General features: G+C 38.5%; 1 protein-coding gene across 1 annotated transcript in view; it reads left to right on the forward strand.

Moving 5' to 3' along the window:
* The window catches only part of LOC141128042 (uncharacterized), a 728,240-nt gene that overhangs the window by 39,228 nt on the left and 673,124 nt on the right, over positions 1-15,888 (forward strand). Inside the window, 8 exon segments of the mRNA XM_073615085.1 lie at positions 6,484-6,608; positions 7,217-7,405; positions 8,097-8,328; positions 9,469-9,588; positions 13,618-13,785; positions 13,899-14,002; positions 14,536-14,614; positions 15,538-15,660. Coding sequence (XP_073471186.1) covers positions 6,484-6,608; positions 7,217-7,405; positions 8,097-8,328; positions 9,469-9,588; positions 13,618-13,785; positions 13,899-14,002; positions 14,536-14,614; positions 15,538-15,660 — 1,140 coding nt within the window.

Consider the following 15,888-nt stretch of genomic DNA (forward strand, 5'->3'; position numbering starts at 1 on the left):
AATGTTAAAGGATAAAACTTACCTTCATATATTCCTTCTGCAGGACCTGAATAATAGCAGAACAGGTCTCTGGGATTATGATCCCCAGAGCCTGGGGGGAGATGCCTGTCGAGAACTTTAAGTCCTGAAGACTTCTCCCTGTCGCCAAATAACGTAACGTGGCAACTAGCCTCTGCTCCGCACTGATGGCTTGCCTCATGCAGGTATCCTGCCTGCTGATATAGGGGGTCAGCATAGCCAGCAGACGCTCAAAGATGGGGTCCGTCATCCTGAGAAAATTCCTGAAATCATCAGGATTGTTCTCACGGAGCTCACGGAGCAAAGGCATATGACAGAACTGGTCACGCTGGCGCAACCAATTCTTGGTCCATGAACTCCTCCTCGCCCTGTTCATGGACTGGACTCGGGTCAAAGTATTAACCCCAACACCAAGTCCCCACAAAGCACGAACTCGAGAACGAGAACGTCCACTCGACATGGCTTCAAAACGGTCGGCTGCTCAAACAAACAAACTTATAACAAACGCACTGAAGAACAGCAAGGCCTATGAAGAACGACCTGAAAATCAGGAACGAGCGGAGCAGAACGGCCTGCAAGGCAGGTTACGAACTGACCAACACGCACTGAAAAGCAGATACAAACCTCACAAGCACAAACTGAACCGCAGAAAACGAACGAAATAAGCTGAAGTGTGAAAAGCGCGAATCGTCTCTAACCAAACTTCTACTAACACGAGATTAGCAGAAGGAGCCCAAAGGGTGCCGGAGTGGGGCTTGGACTTCCTTTTTCTAGTCCCGTCGTACGTGCTATACGTCACCGCGTTCAAAACCAGCGGACTTTTGCAGTGACCGTGTGTGGCCAAGTCCGTTCGTTTTTAAGTCCGGCGCAAGGAGCAAACAAAGTCCGACGAAAAGTCCGCCGGGCAAAGTCCGCCGTAAAGTCCGCTCGTGTGTACGCGGCATAAGTCAACTGTCAAACTTTTAATCTCTATATACTGTAGCGCATTTACAATCTGGTACATGTATACAATGCTTTGCACCAGCAGGCTTTTTTAACACAAGGCAACACAGTCATTTTAGTTCGAGAAAAAAGTTCTGCAATATTTTTTTCTACTTGACTATTATAATTTATGGACACTGCTCTTTACATGTATAAAAAGATAAAGCGCTGATAGTCTCTATATGAAAAAAGCTGCTGGCACCACAAAAGGACATGGAAATTTGTGTTAAAAATCATATAATATAATGTGCTGCACCAATACAATGACAAGAATGTGGTCGTATGCAAAAGTTTAGGAACCCCTGACAATTTCCATGATTGTCATTTATAAATATTTGGGTGTTTGATATATCAAATTTTTGATCTATCAAATAACTGAAGGACACAGTAATATTTCAGTAGTGAAATGAGGTTTATTGGATTAACAGAAAATGCGCAATATGCATCAAAACGAAATTAGACAGGTGCATAAATTTGGGCACCCCAACAGAAAAATCACATCAATATTTAGTAGAGCTTCCTTTAGCAGAAATAACATCCTCTAGACGCTTCCTATAGCCTGTAATGAGTGTCTGGATTCTGGATGAATGTATTTTGGACCATTCCTCCTTACAAAACATCTCTAGTTCAGTTAGGTTTGATGGTTGCCGAGCATGGACAGCCCGCTTCACATCCCCCCACAGATGTTCAATGATATTCTGGTCTGGGGACTGGGATGGCCATTACAGAACATTGTACTTGTTCCTCTGCATAAATGCCCAAGTAGATTTTGAGCAGTGTTTTGGGTTGTTGTCTTGTTGAAATATCCAGCCCCGGCATAACTTCAACTTTGTGACTGATTCCTCAACATTATTCTCAAGAATCTGCTGATATTGAGTGGAATCCATGCGCCCTTCAACTTTAACCAGATTCCCAGTACCGGCACTGGCCACACAGCACCACAGCATGATGGAACCTCCACCAAATTTTACTGTGGGTAGCAAGTGTTTTTCTTGGGAAAACTGTGTTCTTTTGCCGCCATGCATAACGCCCCTTGTTATGACCAAATAACTCAATCTTTGTTTCATCAGTCCACAGCACCTTATTACAAAATGAAGCTGGCTTGTCCAAATGTGCGTTTGCATACCTCAAGCGACTCAGTTTGTGGCATGTGTGCAGAAAAGACTTCTTTCGCATCACTCTCCCATACAGCTTCTCCCTGTGCAAAGTGTGCTGAATTGTTGAAGGATGCACAGTGACACCATCTGCAGCAAGTTGATGTTGTAGGTCTTTGGAGGTGGTCTGTGGGCTGTTTTGACCATTCTCACCATCCTTCGCCTTTGCCTCTCCAATATTTTATGTGGCCACTTCTGGCCTACAAGAACTGTGCCTGTGGTCTTCCATTTCCTCACTATGTTCTTCACAGTGGACACTGAGAGCTTATATCTCTGCGATAACTTTTTGCCTTCCCCAAAACCATAATGTAGAACAATCTTTGTTTTCAGGTCATTTGAGAGTTTTTTTGAGGCCCCCATGTTGCCACTCTTCAGAGGAGAGTCAAAGAGAACAACAACTTGCAATTGGCCACCTTAAATACCTTTTCTCATGATTGGATACACCTGTCTATGAAGTTCAAGGCTTAATGAGCTCACCAAACCAATTGTGTGTTCCAATTAATCAGTGCTAAGTAGTTACAGGTATTCAAATCAACAAAATGACAAGGGTGCCCAAATTTATGCATCTGTCTAATTTCGTTTTGATGCATATTGCGCATTTTCTGTTAATCCAATAAACCTCATTTCACTACTGAAATATTACTATGTCCTTCAGTTATTTGATAGATCAAAATGAAATTGCTGATCCAAACACCCAAATATTTATAAATGACAATCATGGAAATTGTCAGGGGTGCCTAAACTTTTGCATACGACTGTATATGTGGACCCAGTAGTATATTTAGCTTTTGTGCTGCCCTAGGCCTGACTAAACTCGTGCACCCCCTAATTGAAATATGACCCACCCCTTCCTGTCAAGGCCACACCCCTTGCAGTTTAAGACCCGCCCTGAAATTTTCAAGTGGGGACACTAGTTCTGGGGGCCTGGGGGGAAATGGATTCCCTTAATTTGCATAGATTTCCTCTCACTTCCTGTTTGGCTATCGGGCAGGAAGTGAAGGGAAATCTCTGCAATGGGACAGGGATGGTAAAAAGTAAACTGTCAGGGGTTATTCTGTCCAAAATGGAAAAAAAATTGTTGCCTATAGTTCTACTTTAAGTACAAATTTCTGATAATTTTATGGAGAGGACTAAGAAGCTATAACCATGCCAGTGGTGCAGCAGAAAACATAGCACAGTGAGGAAGGTTTGTGGTCCAATGATAGGACAGTCAAAATTAGAAGCGGTGCCTCCCCCACCCCCCCACAGTTGCGGAAGTGCTGCCCTAGGCCTGGGCCTTGTCAGCCTAGGCCAGGATAAAGCCCTACGTTGACCCGCACAGATCATTCCCTAATGTGATTGGATGGCTTGTGTACACCTACGTACAAAAGCTACAATACATGACAATTCAAATCTAATAGTGAAAAAAATGTAATATAATATTAATATAATAAAGTGCCATGTGCAATAGAGGTGCAAAATATAAAAATAAAGGAAATGTACTATATAAAACACAATTACATCTTGTGCTCATAGCCATATAGCAAAATCATGTATGAAAACAGTGGAATAATCAAAGATAAAAAATTCAAAGTAGTAGGTCAGAAAAATCCCAATATTAGAGAGACAGTAATCCAATGTTTCAAAAAAGAGGGGAAAGGGGATTGGGACTTTGAATGAAGCACGTAGGTATAAAGAATTCAGTTTATTATATAGATTAACATACAAACGCATAATCATGAGTAAGTGTATATCCAATACAATTATAATAACTGGTACAATTCATAAAAATGTATATCTATACATACAATATAGATGGGTTGTCACTTGCCACATGATTATAAACTATTAATATCAAAAATTATATATACTGACAGATATCAATTGAATCATAGGGACACGGCATATAATAACTCTATGCATTTCGTGGATTGATCCACTCTTCAGGAGCATGCGCGTGAGTTCAATAAAAAATAATATAGAAGGAGTTGCTGTATGGTCTGATCCTACCCAAGGAAAAAAGAAAAATCATAAAAAAATAAATAAAATAAAACCAAGTATAAAAAGCCACTACCATACTTACAAGGTTGACTATAGAATAAAAGTGTGGCACTGTAGATCGGGGACCCCCAAAGAGTGGATCAATCCACAAAATACATAGAGCTATTATATGTTGTGTTCTTATGATTCAATTGATATCTGTCAGTATGTATAATTTTTGATATTAACCTCCCTGGCGGTATGATTATTTCAGATTTTAGGTGCTGAAAGCGGTACCATTATTTTGCATGGAAATTTGGCATTTTATATTGTAGGCCTGTAATTCTTAGAAATAACTCACTTAAATCTGTCCAAACAAGAGTTTAGTAGACATCCCGGGTATAATAAAGTTTGAAAAACGAAATCATAAATTATAATATAATAAATAACTATAAATAATTATAAGAAATAATAATATAATAATAATAAAAATGATTCAATAATGTAATCAAATCAAAAACACTAAAATTTGCTCAGTTGCAAGAATTGTCGCTGTCATTACTTTCAGTGTTTGATGACGAATTTCCCCACAAATCACTATCGCTCAATTCTGCAAGTGATTCTAATTTATTATCGCTGTTTTCTAGCTGGTCTAAAAGCACTTTTGATGTAAACGGACATTTTTTGGTTGCTATGGACAATCTCCGGTTTCCTGGCAGAAAGAATAGTGTTTATAATGTAAAACTGCATGCAGGGCACTGGACAAACCACTAGGGACAAAGGGGATGTGTAATTATTTGATACAGTACTGTAATCTGTAAGATTGCAGTATACTGTATCTATACTGTTTTTTTTACTTTTTGAATTTGGCGCCGAACTCCGTCCCCGTGCGTTGCAACGCTCGCACGGAACGGAGCTCGGCACTGTGAATTGAGCGAGACACGGCGGCTCGCAGATCACAGCGGGGAGACATCGCAGGATCCAGGGGACAAGGTAAGAAAGCTCTTCCTGGATCCTGCAATGCGATCCCGAGTCTGGCTTGGGGTTACTGCTTTTGGTACTGAAATCTCACCCTGAGCCAGACTCGGGAATACCGCCAGGGGGGTTAATAGTTTGTAATCATATGGCAACCCCTCTATATTGTATGTATAGATATACATTTTTATGAATTGTATCAGTTAAAATTGTATTGGATATACACTTACTCATGATTATGCGTTTGTAAGTTAATTTATATAATAAACTGAATTCTTTATACCTACGTGCTTCATTCAAAGTCCCAATCCCCTTTGCCCTCTTTTTTGACATATAGATAGGGATGGAGGCAATTGACCTTACCAGGTTACCGCCTCATATAAAGTCTGTTCTCCTTTTTCTTACAGTAATCCAATGTTAATGGCTGGTAATCCCAATTTCCATAGATAGTCACTACCATGAAAGATCTCCACCACCTATAAGGTTGAATTAGCTTACCAAAGCTCATGGTCCCAATCAACCTACGGTGCTGGGTCAACCAGGCAAAGGTGATTATACATCAGTAGTCCCTTACATCAGTGATCCCTTAAAGTCGTATTAAAGTCTGCCCTTTGGAGAGAGACTATGGAAACATCCCTCTACTGATGTACAATCACCCTTGCCTGGTTGACCCAACACCGTAGGTTGATTGGGTTCACAAGCTTTAGTAAGTGTATTCAACCTTATAGGTGGTAAAGATCTTTCATGGTGGTGACTCATCTATGGAAATTGGGATTACCAGTCGTTAACATTGGATTACTTTCTCCCCAATATTGGGACTTTTCTGCAACACTACTTTGGACTTTTTCCTCTTCAATTATTCCACTGTTTTCATATATAATTTTGCTATATGGCTATGAGCACATTATGTTATTGTGTTTACATTTCCCTTATTTTTATATTTTGCACCTTTATTGCACATGGCACTTTTTTTATATGTCACAGTTTTGGTTGTTAATTTTCTTTCACTAGTATTTTTGAATTGTCATTTATTGCAGCTATTGGTGAGGGTCCACGTATACCATTCTTGTCATCGTATTAGCACTGCTCTTTAGATGACCACCACACAAAACTTGCCTAAATTTCTTTCAATCATTGTCAGGGGCACATCTTAAAGAAAAGGATTTTGGTTACTAAAAAGTGGGTTGATTTTCATTATATCTACCAGAGACTTACATACAAAAGGGTAGGACGTTATCTGAATATGGGTTGAGTTGTTGGGTATACGAATTAACCCTGGTCAACTTCATATTATTATTTTTACTACTGTATATTGTTATATTATTCATACTATGTATATTATAAATGTTTTTTACTTAAAAAAATATATACCGATAAATTCTTATTTATATTACAGGCATACAGTTTGCTAAAGGAAGCTTTAAAAATTTGTGCAACATTTCGTGGAAATTACCTTGATGTAAAAATGAAAGCTGATGAGTTCAATATGATGAAGACGGAGGAAAATGCCAGCTTAACAAAGTAAATTATTTATGTAAATCACATCACACTATTTTGACAATCAAGTATGAACAACATATAAAACTACACTGTGCATGTATCAACTTATCTGCTGTCTCATTTCCTGGTGGTCATGAAAACCACAGACTGACACTTAATGGCATTATGAAGAAAGCTACATTGCAGCAGTGTGCTTTAGAAAAGAGTCAAATTGTACTAAAAAGGGTGAATAAAACCAATTAGCACCATACCTAATTTAACTAAAAAATCAGCGTATGTGCTATCAATGGGATGACTCTTTAAAAAGTTTCTTGCTGGTGCCTATAACCTCTTAACTAAAGTGTGGTTGCTGGCAGCACAGCTTACATACAGGAATTATGCATTCCTCTTGCATTATGGGAGTAAAGCTTTTTTTCCTTCTTCAGTCCTGCTCAACTGTGACATTTTAAGGAAGAGCAATGGCTGGGTACAGATCCTTATTTATTATCTCTTCACATATGCCTAACTTTAAGAGACAGCCCTCTTAAACAGTGTTTTTCCACACATAGAGTGCTGTTGATTCTATAAAGCCCTCCATAATGTGTAGTAAAACATGAGATTCCTTAATTGAGTGCTGTTACTCTTTGCAGATCCAAGAAAGCAGCAGAAACTCTTTGTAACATTACCATGTATGAAGTGCCAATTCCAAGAGTTTATGGAAGGGATCTTTCCATAAATGATAAAAATCAGAAGGATGAAGAAGATGCCAAATGGATAGATTCTCCCTGGCCTCTGTACAATGCAACTTGTTTCCAGAATATGAATATGTTTATGGAAAGGTGAGCTCTCTTTATAAGAAAAGCAGGGAAATCCCTGATAATGGATTTTCACTATTTATTATCATTGATGTTAGAATGTGAGTGTGAAAATCTTAATGTAAATACCAATTCAAACCTATCTCTAGTCAAAACTTTTTATTTGTTTTAGACAGAATGAGAAATGGATAGAACCGTTGTCGTTTCTTTAATTTGTGGTTTGTGTTCCCACTGGGGTGAATTTCCATTACTTTCATTCAGAAAGAAAAATAGGAAATCTCTAGTCCCCTCAATTCTTTCGGCTGCCACAGGGTGAGAAAATTAGGTGAAATCTCCCCAACACAGTCACTGACAACAGCAAAAACTCAACCAAAGTATCTACTCTTCATAAGTTTATAAACAAAAAAAAAAAAAAAAAACATAAAAAAGTTATGCCTGGAATTTTGCTTTAACGTTTGTAAAAAAAAAAAAAAAAAGTGCTTCTTTAAAGAACTACCATGCAATACAGTGTTATGTCAGCAAACTGCCATCTTTTCAGTTAGTGTGTCATCTCATTTAAGATGAATACATTTTGACTGGGTTATTACACTTTGCCTGGTGTTCCGCTTTTCATGGCTTAATAAATGACCCTATAAATACGTAGTGTTTAATCAGTTTCATTATTGTGTATTGTAATATATGTTACTTGTACTGAAGCATTCTTTTTTCTTATTAGATGCAATGACGTTCTTGATTTGGTAGAGACCATGAAGCATTTTGAGGTATTAAAGGCTGTAACCGCAATAGGAGGTGCTGGCACTTCAAGTTTGGATGCTATGGTACAGGATATCTGGAATTCATATTGCCTGGCCAAAGATGCATTTATTAGCCAAGTTAAAGATATTTTTATCATTGACAAAAATAGTCCATTTCAGAAAGCATTTTTTGATTTAAGAACTTCGATTAAGGTAAGTTTATTGCTCAGTTCCATTTGTACTACATTGTAGAAAATTGGGAACAAATTATATTACTTCTAATTGTTTTTGATAAAATCATGCATGATCAATCCTGCCGGGCAGCTCTGTCTACACACAGGACTTCCCTGCCTACAGTACAGTACATCCACTAGATTAGTATGATTGGGCACAGCTGCTGTGGGAAAGTGGATAGCAAGTCCCAGGTGGTGGTGAGAGCCCAATTGTCGGAAAGATTGTGAGAGCAGTGATGTAAGTGGGGTGGTGGTGCTCTGTCAGGACTCACTATATGAAAACCTAACTGGTGTAGGCTGTGTTTTGGCCATGTTTCCTTTTATGATAGATAGACAGATAGATAGATAGATAGATAGATAGATAGATAGATAGATAGATAGATAGATAGATAGATAGATAGATAGATAGATAGATAGATAGATAGATACTGCTTTCACTAGGTAATGTGAACTTAAAAAACAGTGGATTGCACACTTTTTATATTCCTTCAAAAGTTCCTTTGTATGAGCAGTCTAGGTCGAGAACTTGATGGGCTGCAGGGGGAAGAATCGTGAGCCAATACTGCAGGCAATGCAGTAACAGGGAAGTTGCAAACCTTGCCCTTCATTTTCCTAAATTTATAATTTACTGCTGTTGCTTCAGTATTATTTAATCCACTTAATTGTGCACTATTGACTAAGCAGCAGTGTACATTTTAGAACATCTGCAGCCTTCAATGCACAGTTTTAAGAGCGCTATGCAAATCACAGTAACCAATAGCAGCCAAGCAGAATTTATATTTCTTACATTAAAATAGATGATTTCTGGTTCTAGTTAATAATGACTACTGTGCTTTGCAAATCCTCATTGCCTGTCAAGATTGTCTGAGATTGATGAAGAGCATGCTGGACATTGTGGTGGGGGTAATGCTGCTCAGGTATTTCATGGAGATGTGTGGACCACTGTTCCATCGCAGACATCTAAAATGTAATCATGAGTATGACACTCAAAAAACAACATTATGTGCATGATGTGCTATATGGTGGATTCTAAATAGTCTTCAGGGGAAGAAAAAAAGATTACTCCATTTTATGGTATGTTGGACAAAGGCATTAAGAGTGTGTAATATTTTTATTGCAGAGTCTGGAACATCAACTTGGAAATATTCTTAGAAGCAGTTTTGACCAATGTCCAACTGTTGCATCCCAGCTCAGGCTGCTGGAGGTGTTTGAAGGTGTCAGCAGAAGAGATATTGTTAAGGTAATTCGATAAGTAGTGCATTCACTACTATTGGTGCGGCGGTCCAGTGCTATTCAGCCCATTTAAAATGAATGGGCTCAAATTGCACTGCACTGCACCACATGTGAATCACATAGGATGATACTGATAAGATGGGAATTATCAACCTCTCCAACTTTGACCTCCAGGGCAGGCATATGCGGTTACTATCCCATGGTCTGTCCTTCTTACTGACCAATAGGATGAGTAATTTTGAGGTGTTCAAAGACATCTTTCTATTTCTCATGAAGGTATGTCTTAGATTGATTCAGCCCATTTAAAATGAATGGGCTCAAATTGCACTGCACTGCACTACATGTGAATCACATAGGATGATACTGATAAGATGGGAATTATCAACCTCTCCAACTTTGACCTCCAGGGCAGGCATATGCGGTTACTATCCCATGGTCTGTCCTTCTTACTGACCAATAGGATGAGTAATTTTGAGGTGTTCAAAGACATCTTTCTATTTCTCATGAAGGTATGTCTTAGATTGATTCACTCTGATATATCAGATGTTCCCGGAGAGTCTGGACCTTCCCATAATGTAAGGGAGCAGCAAGCAATAGATGACCTTGTCTCTTTGATGGAGGATGATGTAAGCGATATGGAGAATGAATGCTCTATCGAAACTCCATGGAAGAGACAGGTGAACCTCAATATCAAATCCATTAAAATGCCACAATTCAGGAATAACCGGGGATTGCGATATTTCTTGATCTTTTCCAAGAGGATCTCTCCAAGATCAGATGGGATAGGTTTAACCAGGATGATCCCCTGCAAGAGGAGTGTAGAGCACTAAAAGAGCTTAGTGAGGTCCCTGATTTAATCATCAAGCCTAGTGATAAAGGGGGCAATGTTGTTCTCCTATCTGAGAAATATTATGAGCAAGGGATACTAAGACAATTACGTGATCAATCAACTCATGGGTAGTTTCTGTTGTGATTAGGAGTTAAAAAGAGTAAACACAGTTGATTGATAATAAATGGCTTCAGCCAAACACTAACCACAAGTGAAAGAAAAGTTTTTGTGTTATAATTCATATTCTCTGAAAAATGGCCCAGAAATCATAAATTCTGCCAGGGTATGTTAAATTATGAGCACAACTGTAGTCCCTTATCACCCCCTCCAAGAGCTTGCATACTATTGATGTAAGGCTAACTGGTCTGTAATTTCTAGGGATGTATTTTAGCCATTTTTTAAATATTGGTGCTACGTTGGCTTTTCACCAATCAGCTGGTTCCATTCCAGTCAGTAGACTGCCAGAAAAAATTAGGAACAATGATCTGGCAATTACTTGACTGAGTTCCCTAAGTACTCTCGGATGCAAGCCATCTGGTCCCGGTGATTTAATAATGTTAAGTTTCCCAAGTCTATTTCTAATTCTGTCCTCTGTTAGCCATGAGGGTGCTCCCTGTGATATGTCATGAGGATAAACACTGCAGTTTTGGTTACTGAAGCCCCCCGATTCCCTCGTGAAGACTGAGGAGAAGAATAAATTCAATACCTTTGCCATCTCCCAGTCCTTTGTAACCAGATGTCCTTCCTCATTCTTTATGGAGCCAATATGGTCTGTCCTCCTTTTTTACCGTTTATATACATAAAGAATTTCTTTGGTGTTCTTTCTTAGCTGCCCTAATTGCACCCTTACATTTCTTATTGCATTTTTTGCAAAGTCTGAATACTGATGATGATCCTTCAGCCTTGTATTTTTTTAAGGCCTTCTCCTTTGCTTTTATATGCATTTTTACATTGGAGTTAAGCCATCCAGGAAGCCAATTGACCTGTGATCGCTGTATCCTAAATTGCCCTGTATTTCCACATCCATGATCAGGTCTGTATTGTTGGTAATCAGTAGATCTAGTAACGCTTTGTTTCTAGTTGATGTTTCTACCATCTGACCCATGAAATTGTCCTGCAAGACATTTAGGAACTGGCGATGTCTGCCGGGTGCACGCGATCGTGTCACGGAGATGTAGAACAGGGAAATGCTTGTAAACAAGCATTTCCCCGTTCTGCCTAGGGACAGGACAGAGATCACTGCTCTCTGTCATCGAGAGCAGTGATCGCTGTCATGTGTGTTGTAGCCCCCCCCACAGTTAGAATCACTCCCTAGGACACACTTAACCCCTTCATGGCCCCCTAGTGGTTAACCCCTTCACTAACCCCTTAACCCCTTCACTGCCAGTGTCATTTACACAGTAATCAATGCATTTTTATGGCACTGATCGCTGTATAAATGACAATGGTCCCAAAATAGTGTCAAAAGTGTCCGATCTGTCCCCCATAATGTCGCAGTCCCATAATGGCAGATCGCTGCTATTACTAATAAAAAAAAAAATAATAATAAAAATGCCATAAAGCTATCCCCTATTTTGTAGACGCTATAAATTTTCGCAAACCAGTCAATATACACTTATTGCGATTTTTTTTTTTTTCCTCACCAAAAATATGTAGAAGAATACATATCGGCCTAAACTGAGGAAAAACATTTTTTTATATATTTTTGGGGGCTATTTTGGGGCAAAAAGTAAAAATTGTCACTCTTTTTTTGTTTATAGCGCAAAAAATAAAAACCGCAGAGGTGATCAAATACCACCAAAAGAAAGCTCTATTTGTGGGAAAAAAAAGGATGTCAATTTTGTTTGGGTACAACGTTGCATGACCGCGCAATTGTCAGTTAAAGCGACGCAGTGCCGAATCTCAAAAAGTGCTCTGGTCAGGAAGGGGGTAAAATCTTCCGGTGCTGAAGTGGTTAAAATCCCCCATTATGATAACACTTCCTATCCTTGTTACTAATCCAAATTGTGATAGAAAGTCCATCTCCCCCTTCTCCCTCAGGTTAGGGGGGCCTATAGCATACTCCCTGTATTATTTTCCCCTCAGCTTCATCCCTTTGGAGCTCTACCCATAAGGATTCCACCTCCTCCCTAGCTCCCTTATTGATGTCATCTCTTTCATTCACTTGTACATTATTCCTGATATATAGGCATTCCCCTCCCCCTTTTTTACCCTCTCTATCCCTGTGATAAAGGGAATCCCCTTGAATGTTTGCCAGCCAATCATGAGAGCTGCTGAACCAGGTCTCTGAAATTCCCACAAAATCGAAATCATACAACAGTAAATGTTATAATAACAACACTCTGAAACAGCTTGCAAAATGCAGTGCGATTGCTTGAATTGGAATGCATGGGTGTGAACACCCATGTGATCCGATTCTAGTGTGGCAAAAAAAAAAAAGGGTCCTGTGGATGTGGTGGGATTTGAGCCATACAAAATGAATGTCTCAAAGCGCACCACACAGACATGCGGTGCCACCCCTGTGTGAATCGCATGCGATGTTGTGCTGCATCGTGGCACCTATGCTTAGAGCTATTACATCCATAGTGCTGGAAGGCCAGCTATAGAGATTTTCTTTTTAACTTCAGCTTTAAATGGCAACATGCTGTAAAAAATCAGGGAAAATTGCATCTTTTTTGATAATAACATTTTTCAATTTTTATCTCTAAAATTTAGATACCACTTGTAGTGGTTAGGTTTGCCCAGATTGTCTATAGAGAAATGTCATTTTGAATATAGGACTAGTTTCAAGGCCATTATACACTGTATTGTCTCAGATATGATGTCGTCTGAATGGAAGATGTGCTACTTCAAGGGTCTCATCAGCCAATTTGTGTAGCTTTTAAATGAATGTTTCTCCCTGCTGTTTTGAATGAAACTGGTGATTGGCGTCAGCTTGACAAATCTACTGTAGAATGATCTGCTTGCATCTGGGAAGTTTGGTGCAGACCAGTCTGAAGGTATAGGATTTGCTTTCTAGTGGAAAATGCTCTCTCTTTCTGCAGCTTTTTAATATTTATTTAAATTTAAATTTACATTAATAATTTCTTCAATTTCTGCTGAGTGAACATTAAATGAATTTAGGTTTTTTCTATTTCAAAATAATTACTGAATAAATGGAAAATACATTTTTGCTAGTATTGACATGTTTTTCTGTGTATTTTTTAGGACCACCTGAAGGATAAGGATCTCCAATTGTATACCATGTTTGTAGAAGAACTTAATCAAGTAAAGACTATGTATCTGGAAACAGCACATAATCCACCTTTGCATATTAATTTGACTTCTACAATCAGCAATATTTTATGGATAAAGGGACTTCGAGCAAGGATTTCTGTAAGTTTCTGTTTTTATTTTTTTTATATAATGCTGTCAATGTGATTGTCGCTGACAGCCATTAATATGAAATGTACGCCTAAATGAATTCATAATTGTATCTTTCTTTCTAGGGTCCTATGGTAAATCTGAAGAGAGTATCACCTATCACTCTTGAAGGAGACATGGGCTGGGAACTGAGACACATCTATACTGAGATATCAGAAGAGCTGGAAAGGTGCACAAACTGTTATTAGACAGCATGTTACTCAGATGTTATTTTAGAGTATTAGTATATGTTGGTTGTCACATAAACATGAATGCACAGCCTGGAATTTATGATATAGAGAAAGGTGCTACAGACCTTTTGATCTAGCTTAGGGGAAGCAATAGGCATTGGATAAAGGTGTGTGACTTGTACACTCGCTTAATCTTCCAAGAAACCAGTGATGTTTATTTGATTTAAAGCCATGAAATTGTCTTTGGTCAGATGATTTATTGCATTTTCTAACATCCCAGCATATACATACAATCTACTATTCTTCCTGAGCTTAATGTAGAAATGTGGGCTTATGCAAGTGAGCATGTCTATGGGGGTCTTGGTGAAAAAGGTTGAATCATTTCCTATATGCCATCTAATGAAGTTGTGCAGATTGGAAGATTCCTGTATCTGTAAATTATTAATTCAGTACTGTTTCTTAAAATAATGATCTTCTTATACAATGTATCTAAACTGTGTAATTTACTATGTTTTTCAAATGGACATAATAGGTTTGAGACTAGTGTGGTGACATCATGGGTTTCAGCTGTGAACAAAGAAATCAGTGATTCCCTAAAGCTTCCTTTGCTTGTAAGTTCATTCTTTAACATACAGTTTTCACTTGATTGTTTTTCATATCTTGCCCAGTGGAAATGAAGTAAAGTGATTTTACATATCTTAGTGATGCATTAGATTTATGCATGGCTTGCAATGGTTGGACACCTATTATGTCATGCTTTATTTTCTTGAAAAAATGTAACCGATACTTCCAAATATCTGCAAGAAAAGAGAATGCCCTGCTCCCCACTACTGAGCCACATACACTAGCTGGTCAAGCTGGGGAGAGGATCACATTGGGATCTGGAGCTTTTCTGATGCTAGAGAGGACAGGACACCCTTGGAGGAAAATCTTGTCTATGGTGGATTATACTGAAATATATCCAAAGCCCAAGCTTTTGTTCTAGTTCTAGATAGAGTAGGGAATGGCTATAACACCTGTCAGGCTTTTTTTTTTTGCCCGCTGTGTAATGTTGGGGAGAATGTTTAATTAAATTTGTATTTCTATAGCGCTTTTATATCCTGGGGACTCAAAGTGCTTAGGAGAATCACTTTTATTTCCTGTCCCGTGGAAGTAATAAAAACTTCATCCCTTAGACAGTTGTGTGGAAAAATTTCCCTCACCTCCTGTTTTAGTGACAAGGGAAAAAGCCAGCAATAAAAACCAGACAGACCTTCTAACCGTGTCACACTCTAGAACTAAAAGAGGTTTGTGCTTTTGATATACTTTAAGGCAATACATTGCTACTGTAATCACTTTGGCTTTAGATGGTGACATATCCAAATTTATAGGCTTTGAATGTTTTTATTAGGACATCGCCATTAGAGGCAGCATATTGCGTCATACAAACAAACAAAACAAAGGAAATCCAAACCCCGATAAATATCTTATGCCACTTGTGTTTATTTTTGTCTATATTACTTTTTATGTTTTATCTTCTTTTGCTGTGTTTTAGAAGACTGCATCAATGCATGATTCTGGAATATATCTCTGCACAATAGAGATTAATCTTAACACAGATCTGCTGGTATATCTACGAGAAGCAGAATACTTCTCAAAACCACCTTTCACAATGAAGGTAAAAGTGTTAATTATTAAGGAGAATGTATAAAGAAGTGCTTAGATGTATTTCCACTTTAAACTATAATATTACACAGACATCTGCCCCTTGTTACAGCTTCCTAGTTTTATCTACAGTAGGAGCTGTCCTTTCAAATATTCTTACCTGCTGGTTATAAATCTGGTATTTAGTCATATAAGTGATGTTGATAAAATGCCTTTTTCACTAGGCTGTTAAGCGCAAGCT

The sequence above is a fragment of the Aquarana catesbeiana genome, linkage group LG02 (assembly GCF_042186555.1).
Source record: "Aquarana catesbeiana isolate 2022-GZ linkage group LG02, ASM4218655v1, whole genome shotgun sequence".
NCBI lineage: Eukaryota > Metazoa > Chordata > Amphibia > Anura > Ranidae > Aquarana > Aquarana catesbeiana.